The sequence below is a fragment of the Vulpes lagopus genome, chromosome X, assembly GCF_018345385.1.
Source record: "Vulpes lagopus strain Blue_001 chromosome X, ASM1834538v1, whole genome shotgun sequence".
Classification (NCBI taxonomy): domain Eukaryota; kingdom Metazoa; phylum Chordata; class Mammalia; order Carnivora; family Canidae; genus Vulpes; species Vulpes lagopus.
Window position 1 is genome coordinate 94,799,595 of NC_054848.1, and position 26,671 is coordinate 94,826,265.

Genomic DNA, 26,671 nt, shown 5'->3' on the forward strand with positions numbered 1-26,671 from the left:
GGAGAGAGGGGCAGAGGGAGAGGGACAAGCAGACTCCCTGCTGAGCAGGGAGCCTGACATGGGGCTCGATCCCAGGACCTTGAGATCAAAGTCTTGAGCCGAAGCCAGATGCTTAGCCCACTGAGTCACCCAGGCACCCTGAAAAATGCCATTCTTAATGAGACTTGAAGCCTTCGCTACTTTGAGTAAGGATTTCCTTAATAAGTTCCTATGCCAGTGTCTCTGCTCTACCTATCTCCTCTCCAAGAACTCAGTGCTCAAAATAAAGAATCCTTCCTGCATCACAGTGTGCACCAGACAGGCTAAGTAATTTCTATCTCAACAAAGGACCTTTGTTTTACCCAGAAGTGTGACATCACCTTCTCTGCAAGCCTGAGCTGACAATAGTGCTTAGGTTTGTTGGGTCAGTAGAACAATCATCTTTTTTTATTTTTGTATATTTTTTTATTGGAGTTAGATTTGCCAACATATAGCATAATACCCAGTGCTCATCCCATCAAGTGCCCTCCTCAGTGCCCGTCACCCCATCCCCCCGCCCACCTCCCCTCCTACTACCCCTTGTTCGTTTCCCAGAGTTAGGAGTCTCTCATCTGATATTGTCACCTCATGTCTCACCTCATCTGTCACCCTCACTGATATTTCCCACTCATTTTCTCCCCTTTCCCCTTTATTCCCTTTCACTATTTTTTATATTCCCCAAATGAATGAAACCATATAATGTTTGTCCTTCTCCGATTGACTTACTTCACTCAATATAATACCCTCCAGTTCTATCCACGTTGAAGCAAATGGTGGGTATTCATTGTTTCTAATGGCTGAGTAATATAGTAGGACAATCATCTTCAGGAATTCACACTGGAGAATTTCTCTTTCAACAGAAATTTCATTTTCCTATTGGTAGTGAACAAGCCCCCTTCCCCTTCAAAAGATGCTCCCTAATATCTGACATCAATTTTCCCTTCTGCAGCATAAGCCCATTACCACTTCTGACTTGCTTAGTAGCTTGTCACTCTCTACAAGTAATAAGTATTCTAGCCTTTCATCCTAGGAAAATGAGACAGATGCTTTTTCTTTGAAACAAATTCCTTGACCCTTACTCACCAGATGAATAATTCCAGTGACTTCTATTTATAGAGGGTCTTTTGTGCAGTGTCCCTGAACCATAAAATAATCACTAAGGAAATCTCTCTACCCAACAGAGATGGTCTTTTATTAGTTCATACTGTTGGGACCAGACCCAGGAAAAATTGTGGCATACACGAATCTGCAGTTGGCATCCCAAATAGGTGTCCAGGCTCTTCTAGTACTTCTTTCTTTCTTATCTAGTATTACGTACCCCTGACTCCTTAGACTTAACAAATTTCATCAGTGCATGGTTTATCCCTCCACAGCCTAGCTCATTGCTACATGTTTGTAGCTGGGCATAAGTTAAATAAGAAGAAAAATTCACCTCTGTTACTGTGGCAGCTGGTAAATGTGTAACACTTTCAAGAAACAGAACTAAATTCATTTCAATTAACAATAATAATTATTATAGGGATCCCTGGGTGGCGCAGCGGTTTGGCGCCTGCCTTTGGCCCAGGGCGCGATCCTGGAGACCCGGGATCGAATCCCACATCGGGCTTCTGGTGCATGGAGCCTGCTTCTCCCTCTGCCTATGTCTCTGCCTCTCTCTCTCTCTCTCTCTCTCTCTGACTATCATAAATAAAGAAAAATTAAAAAAATAATTATTATTATAGCTAGCATGTATTGCAATGCATATTATGTGCCAGACACTCTTCTAAACTCTACATGAGTATAACTCATTTAATCTTCCAACAACTCTGAGGGATAGGTACTAGTGGGATTTCTCATTTTACAGATTGGGACACTGAAGCACAAAAGCATTAAGGAACATATCCAAGGTTCTAGAGTTAGTAGGTGATGATGCTAGAATGTGAATCTAGGAGCTCCAGGGCCCATATTATTGAAGCCAGTTTCTGTGATATTGGGAATGCTAAGACACAGACAGACACAGCCCTCACAGAACTCGTAGTTTAGTAGAGTGCATTATGTTAGTTAAGAATACCCTTCAGTATCAGTGAGGGTGACAAAACATGAGAGACACTTAACTCTGGGAAATGAACAAGGGGTAGTGGAAAGGGAGGTGGTCAGGAGGTTGGGGTGACTGGGTGATGGGCCCTGAGGGGGACACTTGGCAGGATGAGCACTGGGTGTTATGCTATATGTTGGCAAATTGAACTCCAATTAAAAAAAATTTTTAAAGAAAAGAATACCCTTCAGGTTACTCCCTTAAGAAGAGATTAATGGTAGAAATTTCAGGCCCTTGAAAAAGAGGTAGAGCCTTCACTGTATCATATAGGTAACTGCCTATCACCCACTCAAAGCTTCACAACTAAAAGGCATATCTAGAAAACACTGGGGAAGAAATGAAGATCTGTATAGACTTGAGATAAAAGTTCACTACAATTCTGTCAGTGAACCTTACCCCAGACACCTAGAAGGCAATAATATGGTGCTATTTAAATTTTTTACATTTTCCCTTCCTACTAGGTGCAAGTACAAGGAATGACTGGAAACATCCAATTTGACACTTATGGACGTAGGACAAATTACACCATCGATGTGTACGAGATGAAAGTCACTGGCTCTCGAAAAGTAAGTAACCAAAACAGATGTCCAAAGAAAAAGTCTTTCAGAAGGTGACAGCACTCAGATGCAAGAAATCAGGTGTTAGGAAAGACACACAAAACAAATTCCCACACATCATATTTGCCTTTCTGTTGGTGAACAACGAGGACATGATGCACAGTTGTTTTGCAATCAAAGTATTCCATCTACATTTTGAAAGGAGCATTTCCCTCTGAGGCTGGTCCTATAAAAGTGAGAGACTCGAGTTATTAACAACAATAAAGGGAAGGAATCACCAATTTTATGACATGTTGTTATTTAAACAAGCCGCCAAGGTACATATGGTTTAGCAAAAGATTCGGAAAGTAGGTATCTCTCCACATTGCCACCTCACCCTCCAAAGGATGCTGGACAGAGTATCTTTCTCTATAGCTAAATTGTATAATGACCACTTGGCTTCTGTCACACTAATAGTTAAGTTAGGCATGAAATGAGGATTCTGTAGCCATGTGATAAAATTTCAGAGCGTAAAATAGCCTGTACCATTTCTAAGGACACTCCTTGGTTCCCCACCCCCCCCCCCCACATTCCAGCCTTCCTACAGTTCAGAGAAAAGCACTTTTGGCCTATATGAATTTAAAGGGAGAAAAAAATGCCTGACCATCCTGCAGTGGGCTAAGTTATTTTACAAAATACCAGTAAAGGTGAGGTGGGGTTGGGAACCCCCAGGATGAAGGTATGTCTCAGGGTTAGGGTCCTGGGGGGATGACAAGACAGAGGGAGACGGGACATCAATCCTTGGAAAGTTCCAGCAACTAAAAAGAAAGTTTTATTCCATGACAGCATTTGGGTTTCATGTGGTACTTTTTGAGTGAAAAAAAGGCAACCATGTCAAATGTCTGCTCTTTCTAGGCTGGCTACTGGAATGAGTATGAAAGATTTGTGCCTTTCTCAGATCAACAAATCAGCAATGATAGTGCATCCTCAGAGAACCGGACCATTGTAGTGACTACCATTCTGGTAAGTATGGAGAGAAGAGAGGTGGGTTTTCTATACAATAGGACTTCTGCTTTCTGAAAAGCATTATTCAGCCAGTAGAAAGGATGCCAAGTTTGAGCAGTGAAAACATCCAATAGGTCAGTTTAGGAACCTCTTGAAGTATCTTGCCACGATCATGAACAGAATGTCAGTTTTTAAAAGATATTTATTTATTTATTTATTTATTTATTTATTTATTTATTTGAGAGCGTTCGTGAGTGAGCACGAGCAAGGGGAGGGGCAGGGGAGACAGAAAGGGAGAGAATCTTAAGCAGACTCCATGCTGAGCTCAGAGCCCGATGTGGGGCTCAATCTCATGACCCTGAGACTATGACCTGAGCCAAAAGCAAGAGTCCTTAACCAACTGAGCCACCCAGGTGCCCCAGAATGTCATTTCTAAAAAGAAAAAGAATAGGAATTTGGGACAGTTCCACATATCATTCTCTTCTTTACCCACCCCCAACACACACACACACACTCACTGTAGGACTGGTATTTCATCGTGGGGGGAGACAGCATTACGTGAAAGAGAATAGTCTACCACTAACGTGTGTTTAACTGTGCAAGTCACAACTTCTCTGAGCCTCGGGTTATGTTTCTTTTAATTAATGAAATGGGTGTAATAATGTCATAAGGCCCTTTCAAGGCAATATTCACCTTTTAAAGCTTTCCTGCAAAATTCAAAGCATGGTTTAAATGTGATATAGTATTCTCATTTAGTTTTAAAGTGTTTTTCTAAAACTTGGTATGCTCTTACTTGGTGAAGTACAAACCAGGGTTAAAAATAAGTATACCACTAGGTCTGAAGTTGTGAATAATTGGATGAAGATTCAGCTGAAGTTTACCTTTCATTTAAACAGACATGTTAAATACACACTTTATCCTAGGTACTGTATCTTAGTACATCCCTGGGGATGTAAAATTGAATAAGCCAGAGACCCTGACCTCACAAAGATCACAGTGTTTCTTGAGGGCTTTCCTGGGTTGGCTGTGATTCCTATATGGTAAATCCCAAGAAATCAAAGGCAATTCACCTTCATGTAAGGGCAATACCTTTGCCCAATTTGACTAAGACAAAGATTTTACATATAGAAACCAGTCCTGCTTTCAAACCCTCAAACAGAACTTAAATCATTCTCTACATCTTTAAATCATCAGTTAAGGACTCCAAGGAATATATAGCCCATTGAATAGTCCGTCAGTTGAGGTTCTCCTGCTCATTAAGCAAACACTTTTTAAAGGCTCTTTTCACACACCAAACCTCAACAGCCACATGGGGGGAAACCTTGATTATTACATGTATCATCTCTTAGAAAAATGTATAAGAGTAATCCTTCAATCTTCCTCTGGTCCCAAAGGAATCACCATATGTAATGTATAAGAAGAACCATGAGCAACTGGAAGGAAATGAAAGATATGAAGGCTATTGTGTTGACTTGGCCTATGAAATAGCCAAACACGTAAGGATCAAGTACAAATTGTCCATTGTCGGCGATGGGAAATATGGCGCAAGGGATCCAGAGACAAAAATATGGAATGGCATGGTTGGGGAACTTGTCTACGGGGTAAGTTTTTTCAACTCTATTTTCATTTACTTCTGTACTTTCCACTTAATGAGAATAGATTTCAAGTGTGATACTCATCCAATTGTATAGTTTTCATGTAGTCTGTAAAAAAAAAAAAATTCTTCTCTAGTTGACTTCTGTAAAGGTAGGTTGTCAATAGCATACTTTAGGCAGGATTATTTTGTTAAAAGCAAAGTAAGTTTGGGGTACTTTATCTGACAACATTAAATACAGCCTGCCCTCTACTGAAAATCTGTTCCCTCCATGTTCCCTATGTCGGGCAGCAAAATCACCACCTACCCCATTGCTTCAGCAACATTGCCTGAGCAACCTGGTCATCTTTGCTCGTTGTTCCCTCATCTCTAGGCAGTGGCTGTGTCCTCTCTGTTCTACTCTTCTGTCTCTCAAATCCAGACACATTCTTCATTCCCACCATCATCATTTCAGTTAAGGTTCTTAGCATTGGTTGGGTCATTTAACTGATTTCCCTGCCTCTACTCTTACCCTGGCAAATCAGGTCTCCATATTATTGTGATCTCCAACTTTAAAAATAGGGATAAAATTCAAATTCCTCAATATGGCAAATAATGCACTTCATAATCTGGCACCCACCTACCTCTCTGGATTCGTCTTAGACTCTTTCCCCTCCGTACTTCACATTCCAGCCACCAAAAAGCATGTGTCATTCTCTGTCAGGGCATCCTTGGAAGTACCTTTACCTCTGTCCATCAGCTAACCTCACCGAGCAGCCCTCCAGAACTCAGGTGTCACCACGTTCAGGAAGCCTTCCTTAATCCCATTTACCTACCTGCAGTCTGGTTAGGTGTCCCTGCTTTTTGCATTCTTGTATCCTTTTGAACCTGTGTTATAATGATCTATTTATAAGTTCAGCTGCCCCAGTTGGAGTATAAACTTCTTGAACATAGAAGCCATATCTGATTTATTTCAATATCCCAGAGCATGGCACATAATGGAAGTTCAACAAATAATTGTTGAATGAATTAAAAAATGAACAGAATTGCTCTGCCAGGGCTTGCCCTTGGGCCAAGTAAAGAAGAATTATACTATTAAATTAGGGCTTTCAAAAGGGGTACAGCAGTATCTTCAGAGCTCAACAGTGGCTTCACTTTCAAAGATTTGGGCCTCTGGGAATGTCACATCTAGGGCTGCCCAGTGAGGCCTATGGAGACAAGCAGAACTGGGCATAAGAACTGCCCATTGGGGTGAACCAGTCACTAGAAAACTAACCCAAGTGTAAGTGGTGGCAGCCAAGGCTTAATTCTCTCTGCTTTTTATTTTCATTCCAGGGTAGTTAACACAGAGCATTATATTAGTTTCAGGTGTACAACACAGTGGTTCAACACTTCCTCACATCACCCTGTGCTCATCACAAGTATGCTCTGCAGAGGTTTACTTTCTGACAGATAAGGATTACTTGCAATGACTGGTCCCTGTCTAGACAACAGGTTAGGGGAAGACAGAGGAATCTAGGGAGTGCATAAACTGAGAAGAACTTGGCAAGAAGCAAACATCCATGTTATCTATTGGGCTGAGGCTCAGGATAAGGACTCCGATGCTTGAGATGGGAAACAGCAAGAATAAAGTGCAGCTCTCCCAGCAGAAGATAGTACTGTGGTCACTAAATAAGTTTTGGGAACAGGTCCTCAGGAACAAGCACAAAGGCAGAAGCTCATTTCTAAAAATAAGAGCACAGAGAAGGAATTAAGGCTTAAAATGAGACTGGACCTCAAGTATCAAAACTAGTTCACCATCCTCCAGTCAGACAAGCAAGCAGCAAGGCAATTTGAACCTTAGCCCCCAGCAGTGGGGCCGGAGCCAATTATCTCCTGTCTTGGATCAAGGCTGGCCCTGGGGACTGGGGCAGAGCTGAGTTGCAGATGAGATTCAAGTGAACTCTGCTATGAGAAAGAGAAGAATTTCTAATGCCGGGAGCTGAACAAGGGGCAAAGCACCTATCATGCTTTCTAAGGACGCTGAGAAGCTCTGAACCATCCTGACACAGCTCTAACCTCTTTATGAGCTGGTGATCAAGTCTTCTTCCCTTGTCTATCCCTAATCTCCCCAACACTCAGGCTCCAAGAGATCCTGTCTTGCTCACAGCTCTCCCCTGCACTTGGCACATTACATGGTCCATAGTAGATATTCACTTTTGGCACTAATGAATGAATGCCTGGCATGCAGTAATGCCCAGCCAATGTTCATTGAATTTAGCTCATGGGCACCTGGGTGGCTCAGTAGGTTAAGCGTTTGCCTTCAGCTCAGGTCATGATCTCGGGGTTCTGGAAGCCCCGCATTAGGCTCCATGCTCAGCAGGGAGTCTGCTTCTCCCCCTGCCTCCCTGCTTGTGACCTCTCTCTCACTCTTTCTTAAATAAATAAATAAAATCTTTAAAAATAAATAAATAAATTTAGCTCATTGTAGGAGGTAATCTTATATCATTATTTATTAGTAGTATCATTTTATTTTTATTATTACTACCATTTGTTGCTTATTTCCTGGTTGCCAGACACTGTGCTAAGGGCTTTATAGGCATTATGTAACTCAGTCCTCACAATGTACCTCCAAGGGAGGTGCCATTTTATTAACATCATTCTACAGATGAAAACACTGAAGCCTAGAGAGGTGGCCCTATAACAAAACTGAACAGCTTGTAGTAGCACAGTGATTTGAACCCAGTCTCTGACTATGAAGTCCGTGTTCTTTAACCACTGCCCTAGACTGCCCAGCAGCTGACATGTTATTTCAGACCCATTTCATCCTAAAAGATAGCTGAAACTTGTTGAAAGGCTTTTGGTGTCTCTGCTTTTCTGGGGAGAAGATTGACCACAGAAGCACGGCAAAGACTTTCGGGTATCGATTTCTACTGGGCCAGAGTAACTGACCTGAGTTCTACCAGCCCACTGTGACTCGGTAGCCAGAGCTTTCTAATGTCTCAGAAGAAGACCTGTCACATTCTATAAATAGCCCAGTGCCCTCCTGACATTGAGCAAGACATTAGATTAGACCCAGTGATGTAGAGCAAGACAGATTTCCTGACACTGTTCAGACACAGATCCAGCTTTCTCACTGGGTTTTGGTTTTTTTCCTGGCATGTCCTCTGTACTGCACCCACCTAATCTCCACGTTCTCTCCCTCTTTCCAATATGTGTGAGTGAGAGAATTAAAGAGAATTAAAGTTCCTTACTTGTTTAGTAATTCAGAAACCAGCTCTTTACTACTGAGTAGGTAAAAATTCTTCTGAAGGAGCCTTCCCACCTTTTCCCTCCAGTTCTTTCTACTAAAGACCAAAGCAATAGCCAGGGAAGTCTCTTAAGGAAATGTCTTCCGCCCTCCTCTGACCTGGAGCAAGTTTCTGATGTTTTCTGGGACTATAACATAAGATGTTTCCAGGGAACTGACAGCAAACCAACTGCCAAATTCCACTTTCCCCTGAAACTTGGGGCTATATGAAAAATGGATGTTCTTGCCATGCTTGGAGTAAGACCTCTAGACTCAGGCAGATGACCTCATAAACTGAATGTGTTTAGAAGTTTTCATCTTTGAGCACTGGCAAGTTTTCCACTTCTCTTTCAATGATATAAATGGAGAGAAGTGAAAACACAAGTATTCATTTCTGGCAGGCCTAGCCTCTTGTAGTTTTTCACATTGCTTAAGAAAAAAAGGAAAGTGGGGCTCCTGGGTGGCTCACTTGGTTGGGCATCCGACTCTTGATCTCAGCTCAGATCTTGAGCTCAGGGTCGTGAGTTCAGGCCCCCCATTGGGCTCCACACTGGGTGTGGAGCCTACTTTAAAAAACAAGGTAGGGGTTTATCTCTTGCAATGAAAATGAAAACTACACAGACAGGTTCAGCTTTATCCTTCAGGAATTTTCTCTTATGCTTTTAGCATGTAAAACAGATCAGAGTAGGAAAAAAATGAAGATGAAAAAATCTTTGTGAAGATTTTGGTACCTACCATAAAGTTTCCAGAAAGAGTCAAATGAATTAAATTTGTTCAGGGAGAAAGAAGCCAATCAGCCTCTTTTCAGAGGATTCCTGAATGGTTGTCTTTTCCCTCTAAAGAAAACCAAATCAAGGTTGATGTTTGGGGCACCTTGTATTGCTAAGAAGGCTATTTTTGAAACAAACGTCAGTAGGACACAACGTACCCCATTATGTAAGCTCTTCAGAACATTATGGACTCAAAACTGTCCACCTGCTTTTAGCAGTGTTGATTTTGAGCTAGATGTCTATAACATCACCACATGGTAATTGTCCCCAGCTTAAATGGCTTACAGACCACAAGTTTTTATGGCTCCAAAATAGCATGTGTTTTAAGAGGACATTTAAAAACATTTTGTTGCTAACAGAGCTCTTAGACATCTTTTAGCCTACTGCCTCATTCATTTTACAGATAAATATGGGGATCTGCCAGGACTAGCCATTATGACTGCCATTTGGGTAAACCAGGCAAGGCCTGAGGTAAGATGGGGATGACAAGAATGGTGGCAGAGATTGTGACAAGGTCACAAAATCACACAGTTTGGCAAACCTTAAGCTATAACTCAAGTCTCATGACTCTTGGCCCAGTGCTCTGTCCACCGGGTCACACTGGCTCAATTTCCTAAGTTTGTCAAATTACGGGAAGATTGGTGTTGTATATCAGATAGGACATCCCTGCCTGCCTTCAAGGGGCTTATAATCTAGTTGGATTATGAGCTTTTCCATCCAAGATACCCATCCTGCTTATCTGTGGCCTCCAGAATAATGTAATGCACATCCCTAGTTATCACTTGAAATATTTGAAAACCCAAAGTAGACAGCAGGGGGTTTCTGCCCTTTGAGAGGAGATATGTATGACCCAACAGAAAGAGAATCAGGAAAAGGGCTGGAAAGAAATTGAGGTCCTAATTGACAAAGGGTTGCCTGCCAGCAGGCAGCTGCTGTGTTCCTTATGTTCCCAACACTTAGAACTAAAGATAAAGACAGCAGGGAGAGAGTTGCCTTGGGAAAGGCTAAACCACTGTCCAGATTAGTACCTCTGGCTTAGAAGAGAGCAGAAAGCTTGGGGATGGAGATGGGGTTGGCGGATGGTTGATTCCAGGTCACATCCCCTGAGCACCCTCAGACTCCTTCACACCCCGAGGACAAATGGCAATTTTATAGATGCTATTCACACTGACATTTCTCTACCTGGAAGAAATTATCTCTTAGGTTGTCACTATCTAAGATAGATTCATTTTCCATTAAGAAAGACAGAAAGTCGATCTGTCCTTCCAGCTAAAAGGCAGAGAAGCAAGGGTGCAGTAACGGACGCCAAATATTCTCTTCTATCCTTCAGGTGATTACACTGAGCTTTGGCAGAAGGGCTGATGGTTTGATAAAAGTGCCCCTCTCTTTCAAATGATGTATATGAACTCCAGGAAGGAGCATTAATGACGCATGGAAGTCTGCCATTCTGAGCAGAGAGGGTGGGGAAATATTACCAACCAAATTTAGTCTCACCAGACCTTTACCCAGTTCCAGGGATACTCCTTTATCTTCACTTTTTTTTAACTCTCTCAGCTCCCCAAGGACAAGGAGCCCTAACCAATAGATCTAGACTGGGACATCTGTTCTGGCTAAGCAGACGAGGAGATCCCGTTGTGACACTGCTTGTTGTTGAACAGATTTAAATAGACCTCATCCCTTTCTCCAGATCTAAACAATTGCAGACAGTGAATATCCCATAGAGTACAGCCAGTAAAGCAGTTTAAGTCCTGTCTTCAATGCGTCCAATTATATTCCTATTGTTTAGCTTGACTCTGTCCACTCCTTTCTCTAACACATTTAAACTTTCCAAAAGAAATATCTGCCAAAGGCTACTAGAACCTTATGATTGATACAGGGATAAGGGATTGGGTCATGTCTGCCTGTTCTCTTGGTTAGCGTATCTTTTTTTAAAGACGTATTTATTTATTTGAGAGAGAGAGAGAGAGACAAAGAGCACAAGCGGGAGGGTCAGAGGGAGAGAATTTCAAGCTGACTCCGTGCTGAGCAGGGAGCCTGATGTGGGGCTGGATCCCAAGACTCTGAGATCATGACCTGAGCTGAAACCAAGAGTCAGACACGGTGCCATCCAGGTGCCCCACACATAATAATTTAAGCATTACACACCAATACATTGCCTCCCCTCTCTCCCTTGCTTTCAGAAAGTGCTTTATTTTTTTAAAAAGATTTTATGTGTTTATTCATGAGAGAGAGAGAGGCAGAGACACAGGCAGAGAAGCAGGCTCCATGCAGGGAGCCTGACATAGGACTCGATCCCAGGAATCCAGGATCACGCCCTGAGCTGCGAAGGCAGATGCTCAACTGCTGAGCCACCCAGGCATCCCCAGAAAGTGCTTTAAAATGGCAGCTGACAAGCTCCTGCTCATGGGTAGTCTCCAGGTCTGGTATAAGTTTTATTTCAGGTGAAAATACTTTAAGATACAATATAAGCCTTTCAGCTCAAAAAAATTGTTCTAAATGCCATTTAAACAAAGTATCATTTCTGCCTTAAACCTGTCAGACTCTTGAGTGCATCATCCCTATACATAGGACTTAGTTGGTTTTTAAGTTTTACGAAATTTACGACTTTGGAAACCCACCTATGAAAAGAATCATAAAACCCCAAGTTAAATCCCCTCCAATAATGTAGTTCCTCCAGGTTTGCACTGGTGAGTGGAAAAATCAAACCTAATTTGGCGTGTTTACTGAGCCCACACAGCCGCTCTTAAGCTGCTTGATTAAAATGCTTTAAGTAGTCAAGACGCCAGCAAAAGTACTAGCAAACTCTTACCCTGAGCTCTTTCCATTTGCTGGGTTTTGTCCATCACCTGAGGCACCTCCATACCACTTAACTTACCTGCCTCGATTTGTGAAAATGGCCTGTCTACTGCTGTTACTATCAGAGGCTGAAGCTTGAGAACAAAAGGCCGCTGACTGGTTCAGGACACCCGAAGTGAGAGGCAGTTCATCACAGAGTCTGAACCTCACCTACTCCCTACTACTCCCTAGCCCCGTCGATAATTCTTCACCCTTGCTCCCAGCCACAGCTGCCTGCCGTAAAGAGCAGAGACCAGGAAAGGGATGCTGCTTGGGGAGTTGCCTTTCCTACCTTTTCATCACTCTTGACCTCCAAAATCTTTAACGTGCCTTGGAAATGACCTTCCCCCTTGCCTGCATGCCCTGGCAGCTCCAGGAGAGCTAACTGGGTATTTTCCGACATTACTTAACTGCTCCTTCCATTTCCCTTACTAATCAGGTGATTGCTCCACAGACATGCCAAGCAGATCCTGGGCTCTGAAATAACCAAACATTACAACATCCTTTTCATATGGATGAGGGGATATGGTGGCAGAGGGCAAGGGCTTAACCCCAGCTGCCTATGAGCCGGTAGGACAGTCCTGCTGCCTTGGTCCCACCAGGCATACAAGAGATGGGAAGAGTTGCTAAGTCCCCTACCCAGCTGGCCATCCCTGCAGCTTGATCAGTAGCTCCTGGCTTTTCATTGGATGAGCCTTCTTCCACCTGCTTTTTGCTATTCCTTTGTCTTTTTTTCTGGCCATAATGGGTCTTTTTTCGTAAGGTTCAGCATGGGAAATCTCATTTTGGAGCCAGGTCCACATCAAGGAAGATTAATCAAACACGGAGCACCCTCCAAAAAACAGATGAACTCCACCTGCTTTGTAAAAGCTCCTTAGGAAGAAACAATTCTGGAGTGCCATAGTGGTGCAGTTGGTTGAGCATCCAACTCTTGGTTTCGACCCAGGTCTTGACCTCAAGGTTATAACCTCAGGGTCGTGAGGTTGGGCTCCGTGCTCAGCAGGGAGTCTGCTTGAGATTCTCTCCCTTTCCCCCGGCTCATGCATGTGCTCTCTCACTTTCCTAAATAAATAAATAAAATCCTTGAAAAAAAAGCCAGACTGAGGGAAACAGGCAAGTGCCTGAGGGGAGCAGGTTCTTTCTGTTGTCTTATGTGACCTCAAAAGTACTTCATACTAGGAATGGCTTCCTTTGGGAATCTGTGCTTTTGCTGCATGTTCCTGGGAACCAGACAAGAAGCGGGAACCAGACAAGAAGCCCCGCTTTGTCTATCTAGCTACCTCTTGTTAGTGTTTAGCTGTGCTTATCATCTGGTGAGTGTTTGTGCTGAGGTGGGGTTTTTTTTCTCCTCATAAAGGATGTCAAGATTTTCAGACTTCTTTCTTTACCTGCTTGAAAAGAGCCCAGTTCCCTAAAATTCAATCCAAAGTGATTTTCTCAAATGCCCCTTATTTCTTCCTTCCAAAGTAAAAGAAATGGCCATTTCTCTTAGAACTATCAATTATGTATACTTAAATGATCAAAAAACTAGTTAAATGAAGTAATTAAATTCAAATGAGATCAAATGGGAAATGATACGAGTGGGGCATTTGCATGGAGGCAGAAACACGTTGGCAAGGATAGAAGGTGGCTTCATCTGTGAATTCTGTTGGCACGACAGGCCTCTTTCTAGCTGATTCAGACTCTCTCTGCCAAAACCCCCAATAGCTTTCTGGCCAATTCCATTCTTCTCAGTAGCTTTTGTTTCTAAGATCAGGTCTGGCCCCAAGCAAAAGGGTAAAATAGGTAAAATTTGGGTTTGGCCTCCGTCCAGTTATAAATGCAGAACTGGTAATTCAGGAGTTAGTGGCAACGAGAGGAGTGTTGAAGCCATAGGTAATATAATACTGAGGGGAAAAAGTGAAACAGGACATAAACCTGCTTACTTCACAAACCTTCATTGACTATCTCCTAAGCTAGACTCCATGAGTAGATTCTGGGGCTACAGAGGTACACCTTGGCCGAGGGAGCAGAACTGGGAAAAAAAAGCCAGAGAAGGAATATTCCAAGAGGTAGGAAGAGAACCTATAGTCATCAGTGTCAGAGAGCCAAGGAAGGGGGTACATTGCACAAAAGGCCAGTGGTGTCACATGAGCAGAGGATGTCTGAGGGGAAGACTTTGAGTTTGATAACCAAGTATATAGTTGAAGAAGCAATGTCATTAAACCAGAGGGGATGGAAGGTAGATCACAGGTGTTTTATAAGGACAAAGTGGGGTTAAAATCAAGAAATAGAAAAGGTATATTTCTTCAAGAAGATTACTGGTGGGAGACAAAGATGTCATATGGTTAAGAGGGCATCAGGATCAAAAGAAGGTGAGAATAGTGGCTTCTGTTTCATTTTAGGCTGTCAGTAAACATAATTAACTGAGTATGATTTTAAGTGAATAAGGTCAATTAATGTCTTTCAAATGACAGTGAGCATTTGAATCACCTGGAGGGCCACTGGAATCCCGCCCACAGAGCTTCTAATTCCATACATCAGGGATGGGGCCTGAGAATTTGCATTTATAACAAGTTCCCAGCTGACTCTGATGCTGCTAGTCCAGGAAACCACCCTTTGAGAACCAGTGAGATAGGTTGAGAAGGAAAAATTAGTAAAAGAGAACCAATGGAGCTGAATTTTAAGAAGAAACAGAAGAATATGGGCTGCAAGGAATAAGTGGATTAAGCCTTAGAAATTTCATTTGCTATGAGATGAGAATGACAGAATAGGTAAATCAGAGTGCCTGACTGGCTCAGTCAGTAAAGCATGCAACTCTTGAACTTGGAGTTGTGAGTTCATGCCCCACATTGGATGTGAAGCCTACTTAAGAAAAAATATAATATTTTTTTAAAAAGAAGGAATAGGTGAAGATACAGCAATATGTTGAGAAGGAAAAAGACACTGAGACAATAGGGCTTGTATCAGATGGCTCTCTGCTCAGCAGGAGTCTGCTTCTCCTTCTCTCTCTGCCTCCCCCGACCTCTGCTCAGGCACTCGCTCACTCGCTCCCTCTCTCTCTCCATCCCTCCTCCTCAAATAAATAAACAGAATCTTAAAAAGAAGAAAGAGGCAAGATCACCTGCAGGGAAAGTGGGCTAGTAAGGATTAGGCACTGCATAAAGTTTGGAATAAGCATCATTCTCAGACTTAGAAGAGAATCAGCTTTCCTATGATAGATGATGTATTTAACTTCAGAAATGGGGAGTTTGAGATGGTACTGAGCCATTCAGGTAGATTTTGTCAGTGGGCTGTTGTCTTCAAGAAATGCATACTTTCTGCAGCTCCCCCCAGGCTGTAGGACATCCTCCACAAGGGTAAGGAGTTTTGTCTACTTTGTCTATCTTGCTCACTGCTTCATCCCCAGCACCAAGAGTAGTACTTGTCACAGAATAGGCACTCAAATATGCACTGGAGTAAATCCGAGAGGAGTTGATTATCATACATTAAAACAGTGTATAATAGAAACCTGCACATATCTATGGAGTTAGGGCACTGTGGTGGTTAAGAGCATGAGTTCTAGCAGCATTATCAACAATAGCCAAATTATGGAAAGAGCCCAAATGTCCATTGACTAATGAATGGATAAGGAATATATATAATGGAATATTACTCAGCAATAAAAAAGAATGAAATCTTGCCATATGCAACAACATGGATGGAGCTACAGTGTATTGTGCTAAGCAAAATAAGTCAGTTAAAGAAAGATAAATACCATATAGTTTCACTCATGTGGAATTCAAAAAACAAAACAGGAATATAAGGGAAGGACTAAAACAAAAAGATGGAGACAAGCCATAAGGGACTCTTAACTATAGAGAACAAACTGAGGGCTGATGCAGGGAGATGGGTGGGGGATGGGGTAAATGAGTGATGGGCATTAAGGAGGGCATTTGTTGTGATGAGCACTGGGTGTTACATGTAAGTGATGAATCACTAGATCCTATTTCCTGAAACCAATATTACACTATATGTTATCTAGATTTTAAATAAAAACGTGAAAGAAAAAAGGCATGTGAGTTCTGAAATCTGAAGACCAGGGTTCTAATCCCAGGCCTGTTTCTCCTTCTTTAACATAGGAATGATTGTGTGCCAACCTTAAGTTTGCTGTGAGAATTAAATAAGATAATATATATGAGATGCTTACACACAGTGAAGGCACTGAATAAATGTTAGCTGGCTGTTTATTATCTTCATTTCCCTTTAAATTAATTAAGATCTGTTTTTGAATCAGTTGGAGTAACCATATGGGACTAAGGATAGTGAAACATTTCTTTGAAAACATCCTCTGTCTCAGACTTCATCATTCTTCCTCCACTTCTCCCCACTGATAAGGATATTGAGGTATAAAAAACAACTATCAAAATTGGTCCTTTTGTTTTTAGTTTTTATTTTGAGAGAGAGAGAGAGTGCGCATGTAGGAGCAAACAGGGAAAGGGGCAGAGGGAGAGGCAGAGAGAGAATCTTATGCAGCCTCCACACCCAGCATGAAGTCGATGTGGGGCTCAATCTCACAACCCTGGGATCATGACCTGAGCCAAAATCAAGAGTCAGACGCTTAACTGACTGAGCTACCCAGGCACCCCAAAATTGGTGTTTTTACTTCATATCTGATACATCCAAAAGGCTTTCCTTAGGAGCATTTTTCAGGTGTGTATTTTAACGCCTAGCTCTAGACTAAAGCCTACTAAACCTACTACTATTGTAGAGAAACAGTTGTGGAAGACCAAATAAGTAAATGTAGAAATTCCTATTGCCAAAAAGAAAAGAAATTCCTAGTGCCTTTTTCCATGGGATTAATATGAAAACACTGCCTGACTTTGCCTGAGCCCATTATGCAGGGCATTACTGACAATTATTTTATTGATCCAATATGCATGAGTACTACACTGATATTTATCCCTAGACATGCTGGCTTCCTATAGAAATTAATATGTATTCTAATAACTGCTTTACCCTTGTTATTGCCCATGTGGAATTCTTTCATGTTTGCATAGATTATTTTCAATAGTCAACAACTTATTTTCTGGACATCCATAGTTTCTTTAGTTTAGGATGTGCTGCAGTGATAGATTAAAAAAAAAACTACAACAAAATATTGAGAGATTAAGTCCCTGCCTTTAAAGAACCTATGTTTTAACAGACATGCTCTGAAAAAATGGTTCAAGAATAATAGCAAACACTGAAGTATTACACTGAAGCCTGTAGTCCTGTGTTGCATCTCATGGTGGGGAGAGAGGCACATATAAGGAGTCTAAACTATATGCTTGCTCCTCAAGAATTCCCAGTACATGAGAGAGTTAAGACATAAGAGCATGAGAATTAAAACCTAAAAAACATGAGTTGGGGCACCTGGGTGAGTCAATGGATTAAGCGTCCAACTCTTGGTTTCAGCTCAGGTCATGATCTCAGGGTCATGGGATCAAGCCCTGTGTAGGGCACCATGCTCAGCACAGAGTCTGCTTGAGATTCTGTCTCTCCCTCTCCCTTTACCCCTTCTCTCTCTCTCTTTCTTTCTCTCCCTCTCTCAAAAATAAATAAATAAGACTTAAAAACAAAACAATAGTTAAACACTGATAGGGGCACCTAGCTGGCTTAGTCCATAGAGCATGTGACTCTCGATCTCATGATCATGAGTTCAAGCCCCACATTGAGCATAGCACTTACTTTTAAAAAGAGTTAAGCAGGGATCCCTGGGTGGCGCAGCGGTTTGGCGCCTGCCTTTGGCCCAGGGCGCGATCCTGGAGACCCAGGATCGAATCCCACATCAGGCTCCCGGTGCATGGAGCCTGCTTCTCCCTCCGCCTGTGTCTCTGCCTCTCTCTCTCTCTCTCTCTGTGACTATCATAAATAAATAAAAATAAAAAAATAAAAAAAATTTAAAAAGAGTTAAGCAGTGATATGTCACAAGGGGTTACAAGCTGAGTTGCAAGAGAGCAAAAAAATTCTAAGAAAAATTGAGTCGGTTGCCCTAAGCCAGTAGGTCACAAAGGACAAAAGGCCAGCCAGTGTCTTTTCCTTACCTTACCTTCAAGTTAAAGCATTATAGAACCCATTGAATGCTACTTTTCTGACCAAAGCATTGACAAATCAATTGGTTATAATGATCTAAGAGTTTATATTTCCACCAAAGAGGTATAGTAAGTGGCAAATGACTAATGGAAATACTATCTCTAAAAGTCAATTTTTTTTTCCAGAGGGCTGATATAGCTGTTGCTCCACTTACTATAACCCTGGTCCGTGAAGAAGTCATAGATTTCTCAAAGCCGTTTATGAGCCTGGGCATCTCCATCATGATAAAAAAGCCTCAGAAGTCAAAACCAGGCGTATTCTCATTTCTGGATCCCTTGGCTTATGAAATCTGGATGTGCATCGTCTTTGCTTACATTGGAGTCAGCGTAGTTCTTTTCCTAGTCAGCAGATTCAGCCCCTATGAATGGCACTTGGAAGACAACAATGAAGAACCTCGTGATCCACAAAGCCCTCCTGATCCTCCAAATGAATTTGGAATATTTAACAGTCTTTGGTTTTCCTTGGGTGCCTTTATGCAGCAAGGATGTGATATTTCTCCAAGGTTTGTTTCCATGTCATACCTAATGCCTCCTTTCATTCTGTGGCCATGATCCATTCATGTACACCCATCTCAAGTCCAGATTTCTTTCATTTAACATTCCATCCAATGACAAATTATCATCAAGCCATTTTGTTTGCTTGCGTCCATGAAGTGAGTGTGTTATTGGTGTTATTCTGAATGTCCTTCATGCATTTCTATGGTATTGTACATATTATAACAAACATTTGGACTCTGGATAAAGGTGACATTGTCAGCTAATATTAATATTATTATTCAGATAAAGCTAATACTAAATCTTGATCAGATCAGTCAGGCATGGTTTCTTCAATTGAGCTAAAATAGTTTCTTATTTGTCTAGAGATAGGATCTAGAAAAAAAATTTGAAAGAATATAGAACTCTTCTTAAAAGCCCTCCTGCTTTCCCCTTTCAGCATCCTACCTTTTCTATTTCACTCTGAGACTGCCTAGAACTATTCATTATAGTATCTTCCCCAAGTTTTATAACTAAAACTTAAAACTACTAAAAGAAAACATAAGATGGGGGGAAAAAGAACACCTAAGAGGAAGTCTATATGATCTTGGATTGGACAAAGAATTTTCAAAACACAAAAAGAACTATCCATTTTTTAAAAATTGATAAACTGGGCTTCATTAAAATTCAAAACTTTGACATTTCAAAAGACATCATTAAGAAAATGAAAAGACAAGCCACAGACTGGGAGAAAATATTAGCAAATCATACATCTGATAAGGAACTTAAATCCAGAATATATAAAGATCACTTGCATTACTATTCAATATAAAGAAGACAACCTAATTTTTAAGATGGACAAAATATTTTAATAGACCTTTCCCCAAAGAAGATATACAAATGGCTAATAATCACATGTAAAGATGCTCAACATAATTAGTCATTAGGGAAACAAATTAAAATCGCAATGAGATACCTCTATATATCGTCTAGAACAGCTATAATAAAAAAGACAATACCAAGTGGTGGTGAGAACGTAGAATGACTATAGCTCTCATCCATTAAATAGCATGAATGCAAAATGCTATGGCCGAATTGGAAGACGGACTGGCACTCTCTTATAGTTAGACATGTGCTTAAAACATGACACAGTAATTCCACCTAGTTGTTTACTGAAGAGAAAAGAAAACCTATATCTACACAAAGACTTATAAATGTTCATAGGCACTTTATAAAAAACAAAAAGTGGAGACAACCCAAATGTCCATCAACAAGTGAATGGATGAACAAAATGTGGCATATCCATCTGATGGAATACTATTCGTCAATTTAAAAGAGCAAGCTACTGATATGCTACGACATGGATGAACTTTGAAAACATCATGCTACGTGAAAAAAGCCATACACAAAAGGCCACATATTATATTCTTCTATCTATTGAATTCTAGTTATTCAATGTCCCTTATTGCATTGTTCCATTTGTTCAGGATAGGCAAATCCATAGAGACAGAAAGTACACTAATGGTTTCTGGGGACTTGGAGTAGAGCAAAGCTAAAAAGGATGAGGATTAGGCTGAGGCAGGTGAGGTTGAGTACAGCAAGCAAAAGGGGCAAATTCAGTCTTTATTTAAAATGTTAATATTTGTTCATCATGGGTTTCTTGAATTAATCTTGATTTTTTAAAATATTGCACTAAAATGTTATTTATCTTGATTAATGAGATTTTGGTACTCTCTAAATTTTGTGCATGGGGTAAATGCCTCACTTGTCTCACCCTAGTCCTAGCCCTGTCAGGATTAAGCACAAATGAGCAGGAAGGAGTTTTTCAGGGTGATAGCACTGTTCCAAAACTGGATTGTGGTGATGGCCGCAAAACTCTTAAGTTGACTAAAATCATTCATTGTACATTTACATTGGTGAATTTGATGATATGCAAATTTTATCTCAGTGAAGCTATTAAAAATATTGAATGTGAATGTCCTAGACCTTGCCCACTTATTTTAAATGTTAACTCACCTAAACAAAAACAGTGTTGAATTCATAATCATAAAATATTATAAGCAAATGTAGCATCTTTAAAATCAGGGCAGGGGGAAGTGGTTTTTTTTCTGAAATAAAAAGTTTTAGTTTTGGTAAAATTGAACATTAATCCAAATACTGACCAGAGTCCATTATACAAACATATGGGGACTTTCATTTAGAATATAAGGACTCAGAAGGTCAACTACTATGGTTTTACAGCCTACTTCATTTTAAGATTATCCACTTGGAGCACAAAACATTTCAAATGAAGATTTGCAGCATAACTCATGGGTAACCATCTTCAAGTTTCTAATGTAATGTATATGGGACAAGCCTCTTTTGTCTAAGTCATATCTTTTGCCACTCTCAATCTGCTTGGTCAGATTCTCCAAAGTATTTCACTCCCTGTTCCTTTTGTGCTCACAATGTGTGTCATCTCCCATGTGGTACCACTGGGAGTTCATTTATTTTGCTAGTTTCTTTCTTTTCTTATTTTTTAAAATGTTCACTTGGAGACTAGGGTTTCTGAATGATCCCGTAATTGAGTGATTTTTAACATGGCTGGTAATCTGTGTTGAGGCAATGCTAAAGAGTCATTAAGGCTGGAGATTTTATTGGTTTCTGTAAGTGAATTTTCAAAACTAAATTTGTGTTATCCCCACTGGAGTGCTGCATACTACTCTATATACTCAAACAGGACTCTTCAAAAGCTATTTGTTTTTGGAAGTATTTATGCATATTGCTTCATTAAGTACTAACTTAAAGATGATGACCTGAACATGACGAGCTGGATAGATTTTTTTTTTTTGTAGCAGAATTTAAGCTGTGGCTCTTCTATGGCATATGAAATGTGTGTCTTGGAGAAAAAAGGATTTGAGATTATATATATATATTTTTAAACAGAAGCATTATATGTAACTTTTATTTTACACGTCCACAAATGCTTGTACAACATACAGTGACTACTTCTAACGTTTATAGCATTTTTTCCCATAGCACAAAAAGAAAGGTTAGTGACACACAGGTGTGCTACAGTGATGCTGGTGGAGCCCTCAGGAGCCCACTCTGCAGAGGAGGGCTGAGTGTTGTTGACATTTGGGTCCTGAGCACCTGCTGGGAGGTGCAGGCGATCCCACCGAAGCAAAGGGTGGGGTCCCTGCACCTCAGCCAGGCAGCTCATCTGCAACCTATCATAGGGGGGCGGGGACGATGACAGAAGAGGCTACTCCAGGATTGTCTTGGGCACAGGCCCCCAGTCACCACAAACAAGGACCTCTTTGAAAAAACAGCTTGACAAGGGACCAAAAGCTGTTCTCCAACTGTAAGCTCTTACAATGTAATAAAACTTAACTCTTTACCAAATCTTAGGCCAGTGTTTTACTTACATGGCTCTTAAGTACAAATACTGACCTTTGTTTGCCCTTCATACTATCATAAAATTCAGTTCCTTGTAGAATACATTTGCTAACAGAGCTTGGACCAGCCAACACTGCTGTCAGCTCAAGGCTATGCAGCTAACGGTGTATCATTCACCACGGAATGTTTCAGGAATACTATATATATATATAATCCTTTTTTCTCCAAGACACACATTTCATTATACTGCACTAGATACTGTCATATAGAGCAATGGCTTTCAAACTTTTTGAGCATGTCCCTCAATACGAACTACATTTTCCATCATGACTCAGTGCATATATATGTATATAACATGTATATGACACAAGTTTTACCAAACATCACTCTTACAGTGTGCCATGCTGTTTTAAACACTAATTGCAACTCAACCCAGCAATGGTGCGCATAGCCTATGGAATAACACTGGTCTAGAGTAACATCCTCCTTTTTGTGCTTTTGAGTAATAAATTATTACTATGTATACTTCTACCACATGGGTGATCCCTCTTTCAATACTGTCTTTTGTGTCCTTCAAAGAAAATTACATCTTTAAGCCTCTTGATAAAATTTTATACTTTGTAGCACACTTTTTTCTCCTTGACTTGAGAGCTCTACTGGTTATATATTTGTGCTCAATCATATAACAGAAAATTCCACTGAAATGTGCTCTTCTATTAACAGATTTTGAAATTCCTGATAATGACATAGTTGTACTCTAAGATTCATGGTTGCCTTGGCTCCAAATGTCAATGTTATACTTGGTTTAATGGCCACACTTAGAATGTAGACTCTCCAGAAAGCCCCAAATGTGAACATACATTGTACACTCTGACTTTTCCCAAAATTGAAGCAATTCAAGGAATTATAAGAGACCACATTTTAAAGTAAAACTACCAACTATTATAGCAGACATCAGGTAAATTGACCCAACTGCTTCTGTTTCCTGAAGGCAGAGTGACAACAGCCCTCACTGAGCTCCTGCCGTGTAGTGTATGGGTACTTTTCCTGTATTATCATACAAATTTTAATCCTCAAAACACTGCCACCTTGTACTTATTTTTAAGTGGAAGAAGGTGACGGTCAGTGTAAATAATTTGCCCAGTCACACGCTGATGGCAGAGCCAGTATTCAAACCTAACTCCAAGTCCACAACCTAGGCTGTTCCACTTCATGCTGCTTTTTTTTCACAGCATAGACAAAAGAACAGTACCCAGAGAGAGACTGTGGTGGAGGCCAGGGTCATAGGGGTTTTAAGAGCCAGCAGCAGTACAACTGTTTCCACTACCACCCACTGCCTCACCACTACGGATCTGAAGGTGCATTGCCTGTTCCATTCTTTTCCTCAGATTTGTCCACAGGAGTATTTTCTAGTCTCCCAACCTCCGATGAAACTCTGTCTTTGCCCCGGTTGTTAAAGAGAGGAGGCAGTGGGCACTTAAAATGCTGCCAAGCACGTGCCCACTCAGAGTAAAAGTGTGGGAAATCAACAATGAGACAACATGAGGAATGCCGAGCATCATTCTGTTTCCATCAAATAAAGGTATTGACAGGGGCTTGGAAGCTTAAAGAGCCCATGTCAATATTAGGTTTGGTATTTTCAACTACTCCAGTTGTTTGGAGTGAACAATTCAGCTGGAGGCTGAATTGCCTTTAGAGAGGCTAATCAATGTGATAAGCTGAGGTTATATCCATATACAAACTGATCTGTGTAGGGCAGTGTGGAGAGGAAAGTATGAGGAGATTCCATTCAACCCTCTTCCCCTGGAGGGGATTGGGAAGATTGGCAGTGGGTGTAGCCAGATGGAGGTAGCCTACTGGTTAAGGATGCAGGTGGAGTTAGTTTCACTAGATCCCCAATCTGCTTAGGAGTTGTATAACTTCCGGGGCATGTTACTAAATCTGGCTAAGCCACAGTTTCTCATCCATAAAATGTAAAGCACAGTACCTGGTGGATAGTAAGTTCCCAGTAAAGGGTAGCTATCCTCATTAAACTGGCTGCTCTTCACCACTCTAATTTCACAAATACTAGCAGTTAATATCTTACCTGCTTTTTAGTCCCTAAAACTCCTTAGGAATACAGTTGAAACTGTAGTCAGTGCCACATAGCCCATTTCTGATGAGAAATAACCAACAACTTTCCTTCTTGAATCCATATAGTGCTCTCCTTAAGGATCACACCTCGTGCAAATGTCTTGATTGTATATTCTATAATGATTTACTAATATTGACAGAAATGTTACAATTTTTTTTTAATCTGTAATTTATTTCCTTCGTAAAACTTGGATAGAACCTTGCCGAGCAGTCCAAAGTCTGAGTCCTTCCAGACAAATGCTCCCCCTGCTGACTTTCTTTGAAGCTGCAGGGACATCTGAGGTCTAGCCAGGGTGAAGGTGGGAGGATTGGGGGAATTCTAACGGAGAAACTGGAGGGAGCACGCTAACTTGAATCTGATTACCATGTACATATTATTCCAAAGGCATTACTCTTCTCTAGTTCTGCAAAATATCAGATACTTTAGAGGAGGAGGCAGGGCATCTGTCCAGGTTAGCTGACCTTTTGTAAAATGGAAAATGTGTGCAAAATAATAAAAGACATGAAGAGTATGAAATGAATGGGACCAAAGACAGCAGGATTTGGGGGCTCCATTTTAAACAATAGCTTTTCCTTTGCTGATGTCTGACCAGGGTCTTATCCTACTGCAAATTCTCTTCCAAGTAGTAGTGATGTGGTGATCAATTAATGATGTAATAGCAGGTTTTTTATTGCAACCATTTTATGACTTTTCTGGCTGAACGCCATAGTTCTCAGTCTGGGAGATGGTTACTTATTCCCATCAGAAAATACTATATGAGCCAAAGATTGATTCTGCACATTTTTTAAAAACCTGTCATAGAATGAGCATTGAATAGGGTGTAGAAAAGATACATACTTTGGAAGAAAGAAGAGGGGGAGAAAAGAGCATGATGAAGAGTTTGTGCACAGAAGTGGTTACAGTTTCAGCTCTTGGTCTTGTGAAGCTAGTAAAGTGCAGATTTCAAAATTTACTTACAGGATGAAGGTTACAGCACATAGCTCACTTTTACTAGCATTTCAGAGGTCATAAAATACATTTTATTATTAACTCAGAAACTCCGGTATGATTACAGATAACAAGAACATTATATATTATTTTGCAGTGTTTTTACATCTGTTTTCCTTATTGCTAATCCACTTTCATTCACTCCCTCTTACATTTCTTCAAAAGGTATGCAATATGCTCCTTATAATGCATTTTTATAAATACTAAATGTGCAGCATTTTATACCCATTTCATTATGCCAACCTCAAAATCTGTCTTGTGCAACAAAACTATTTGAAATGACTGTTAAACATTTTGAAGCTGCATTAATGGAGGGAAAAAAACTGGAAAATGACAGGTCTTTTTAACTCAACTATAAAGTCTTGTCTTGTTTTAATAGATCCTTTTAAAAATGTCATGGGGCTGACCCATCAGTCACTTTTTATATAGCCTCCATGTGAAATGTGGGTTATTAAATGGCTATAGTTTCATTAATGAGAAAAGGGAAATGTAAAAATTCTTACAGAGCATCTTCCCTGTGAGTTTCCACTGTACCTTTTTTCAGTGAAATGATTTAGGTGTTCATGCCATAAAGGAAAGAAAGTGGTAGAAATTCCACTAAGATTCTTGTCAAAGCTACTGCTGCCTTGAGGGGAGAATGTTGAATGCAAGCTTGTGCATTTAACATAGTTTCCAAGGAAGCTCCTTTTCCATCTCTGCTGAGGCTTATGGACACTATTATACCATTTCTATATGAATATTCACCAAAATTTTCCATGCTCATAGGTATATATATCTATCATCATATTAACCACGTAGTTGCCAAAGTCAATAGCCATGTATACAAGAGGCCACAAAAATGACCATTTTGCATTTAGGTTTATTTTCAGTTACTTCAACAGCCAATCTCAGCTAAGTGCTATAGATCAACCACATGATTATCTGAGTCCCCTATTATGGTGGCCAAAATAACCAGATTAGCATGTGCAGGCTTGATTTTAGATCATACAGACACAATCCATTAGCCTCACTAGAATGGCACAAATATAATTTCCATAAATTACTGTATTTTTCTCTGTTTCAAGGAGACAATGCATAAACTACCATTGGTATTCGCAGCAGCTTAATACACCCCTTTCCATACCAAACCATAAATCTGGAAATACTCCAAAGTCAGTTCTCCCCTTGGTCTCAGGAAAACCCCATCATTCCAAATAAGGATGGCATTCCCAGTTCCATTTCGAATGAACAACAAATAATAAACAATAATTATCCAAACATGTTTGCTTTTCCTGCAACTATAATTCTCAGTTATTGTCAGAAAATTGCACCTTCTGTGATTTATACACCATTCTGGATTTTCTTACACAAACTATGACTATTTTGTAGCACAAATATGTGGGCATTTCTTTCCTATTGTGTAAGAATAGATCATTTCCTATTTCTCCTCCCTGTGCCTCAGTTTCTTTATCTGTAAGATGCCTCTGTTTCCTAATCTGTATAAATAGTGCCTAACCATAGGGAAGGAGGGTTGAAAGAGTTGACCCA

The 26,671-nt window shown here is 40.6% G+C and overlaps 1 protein-coding gene across 6 annotated transcripts in view; it reads left to right on the forward strand.

Moving 5' to 3' along the window:
• GRIA3 (glutamate ionotropic receptor AMPA type subunit 3) overlaps positions 1-26,671 on the forward strand; it is a 281,171-nt gene that overhangs the window by 195,121 nt on the left and 59,379 nt on the right. For all 6 annotated transcript variants that reach the window (XR_005985642.1, XM_041740749.1, XM_041740750.1 and 3 more), the window contains exons 9-12: positions 2,554-2,658; positions 3,544-3,651; positions 5,028-5,234; positions 18,298-18,674. Coding sequence is in view for 5 of the 6 variants with exons in the window: in XM_041740749.1 (XP_041596683.1) it covers positions 2,554-2,658; positions 3,544-3,651; positions 5,028-5,234; positions 18,298-18,674 (797 nt within the window). In the remaining variant the exon portion in view is untranslated. The remainder of the gene's footprint in view (positions 1-2,553; positions 2,659-3,543; positions 3,652-5,027; positions 5,235-18,297; positions 18,675-26,671) is intronic.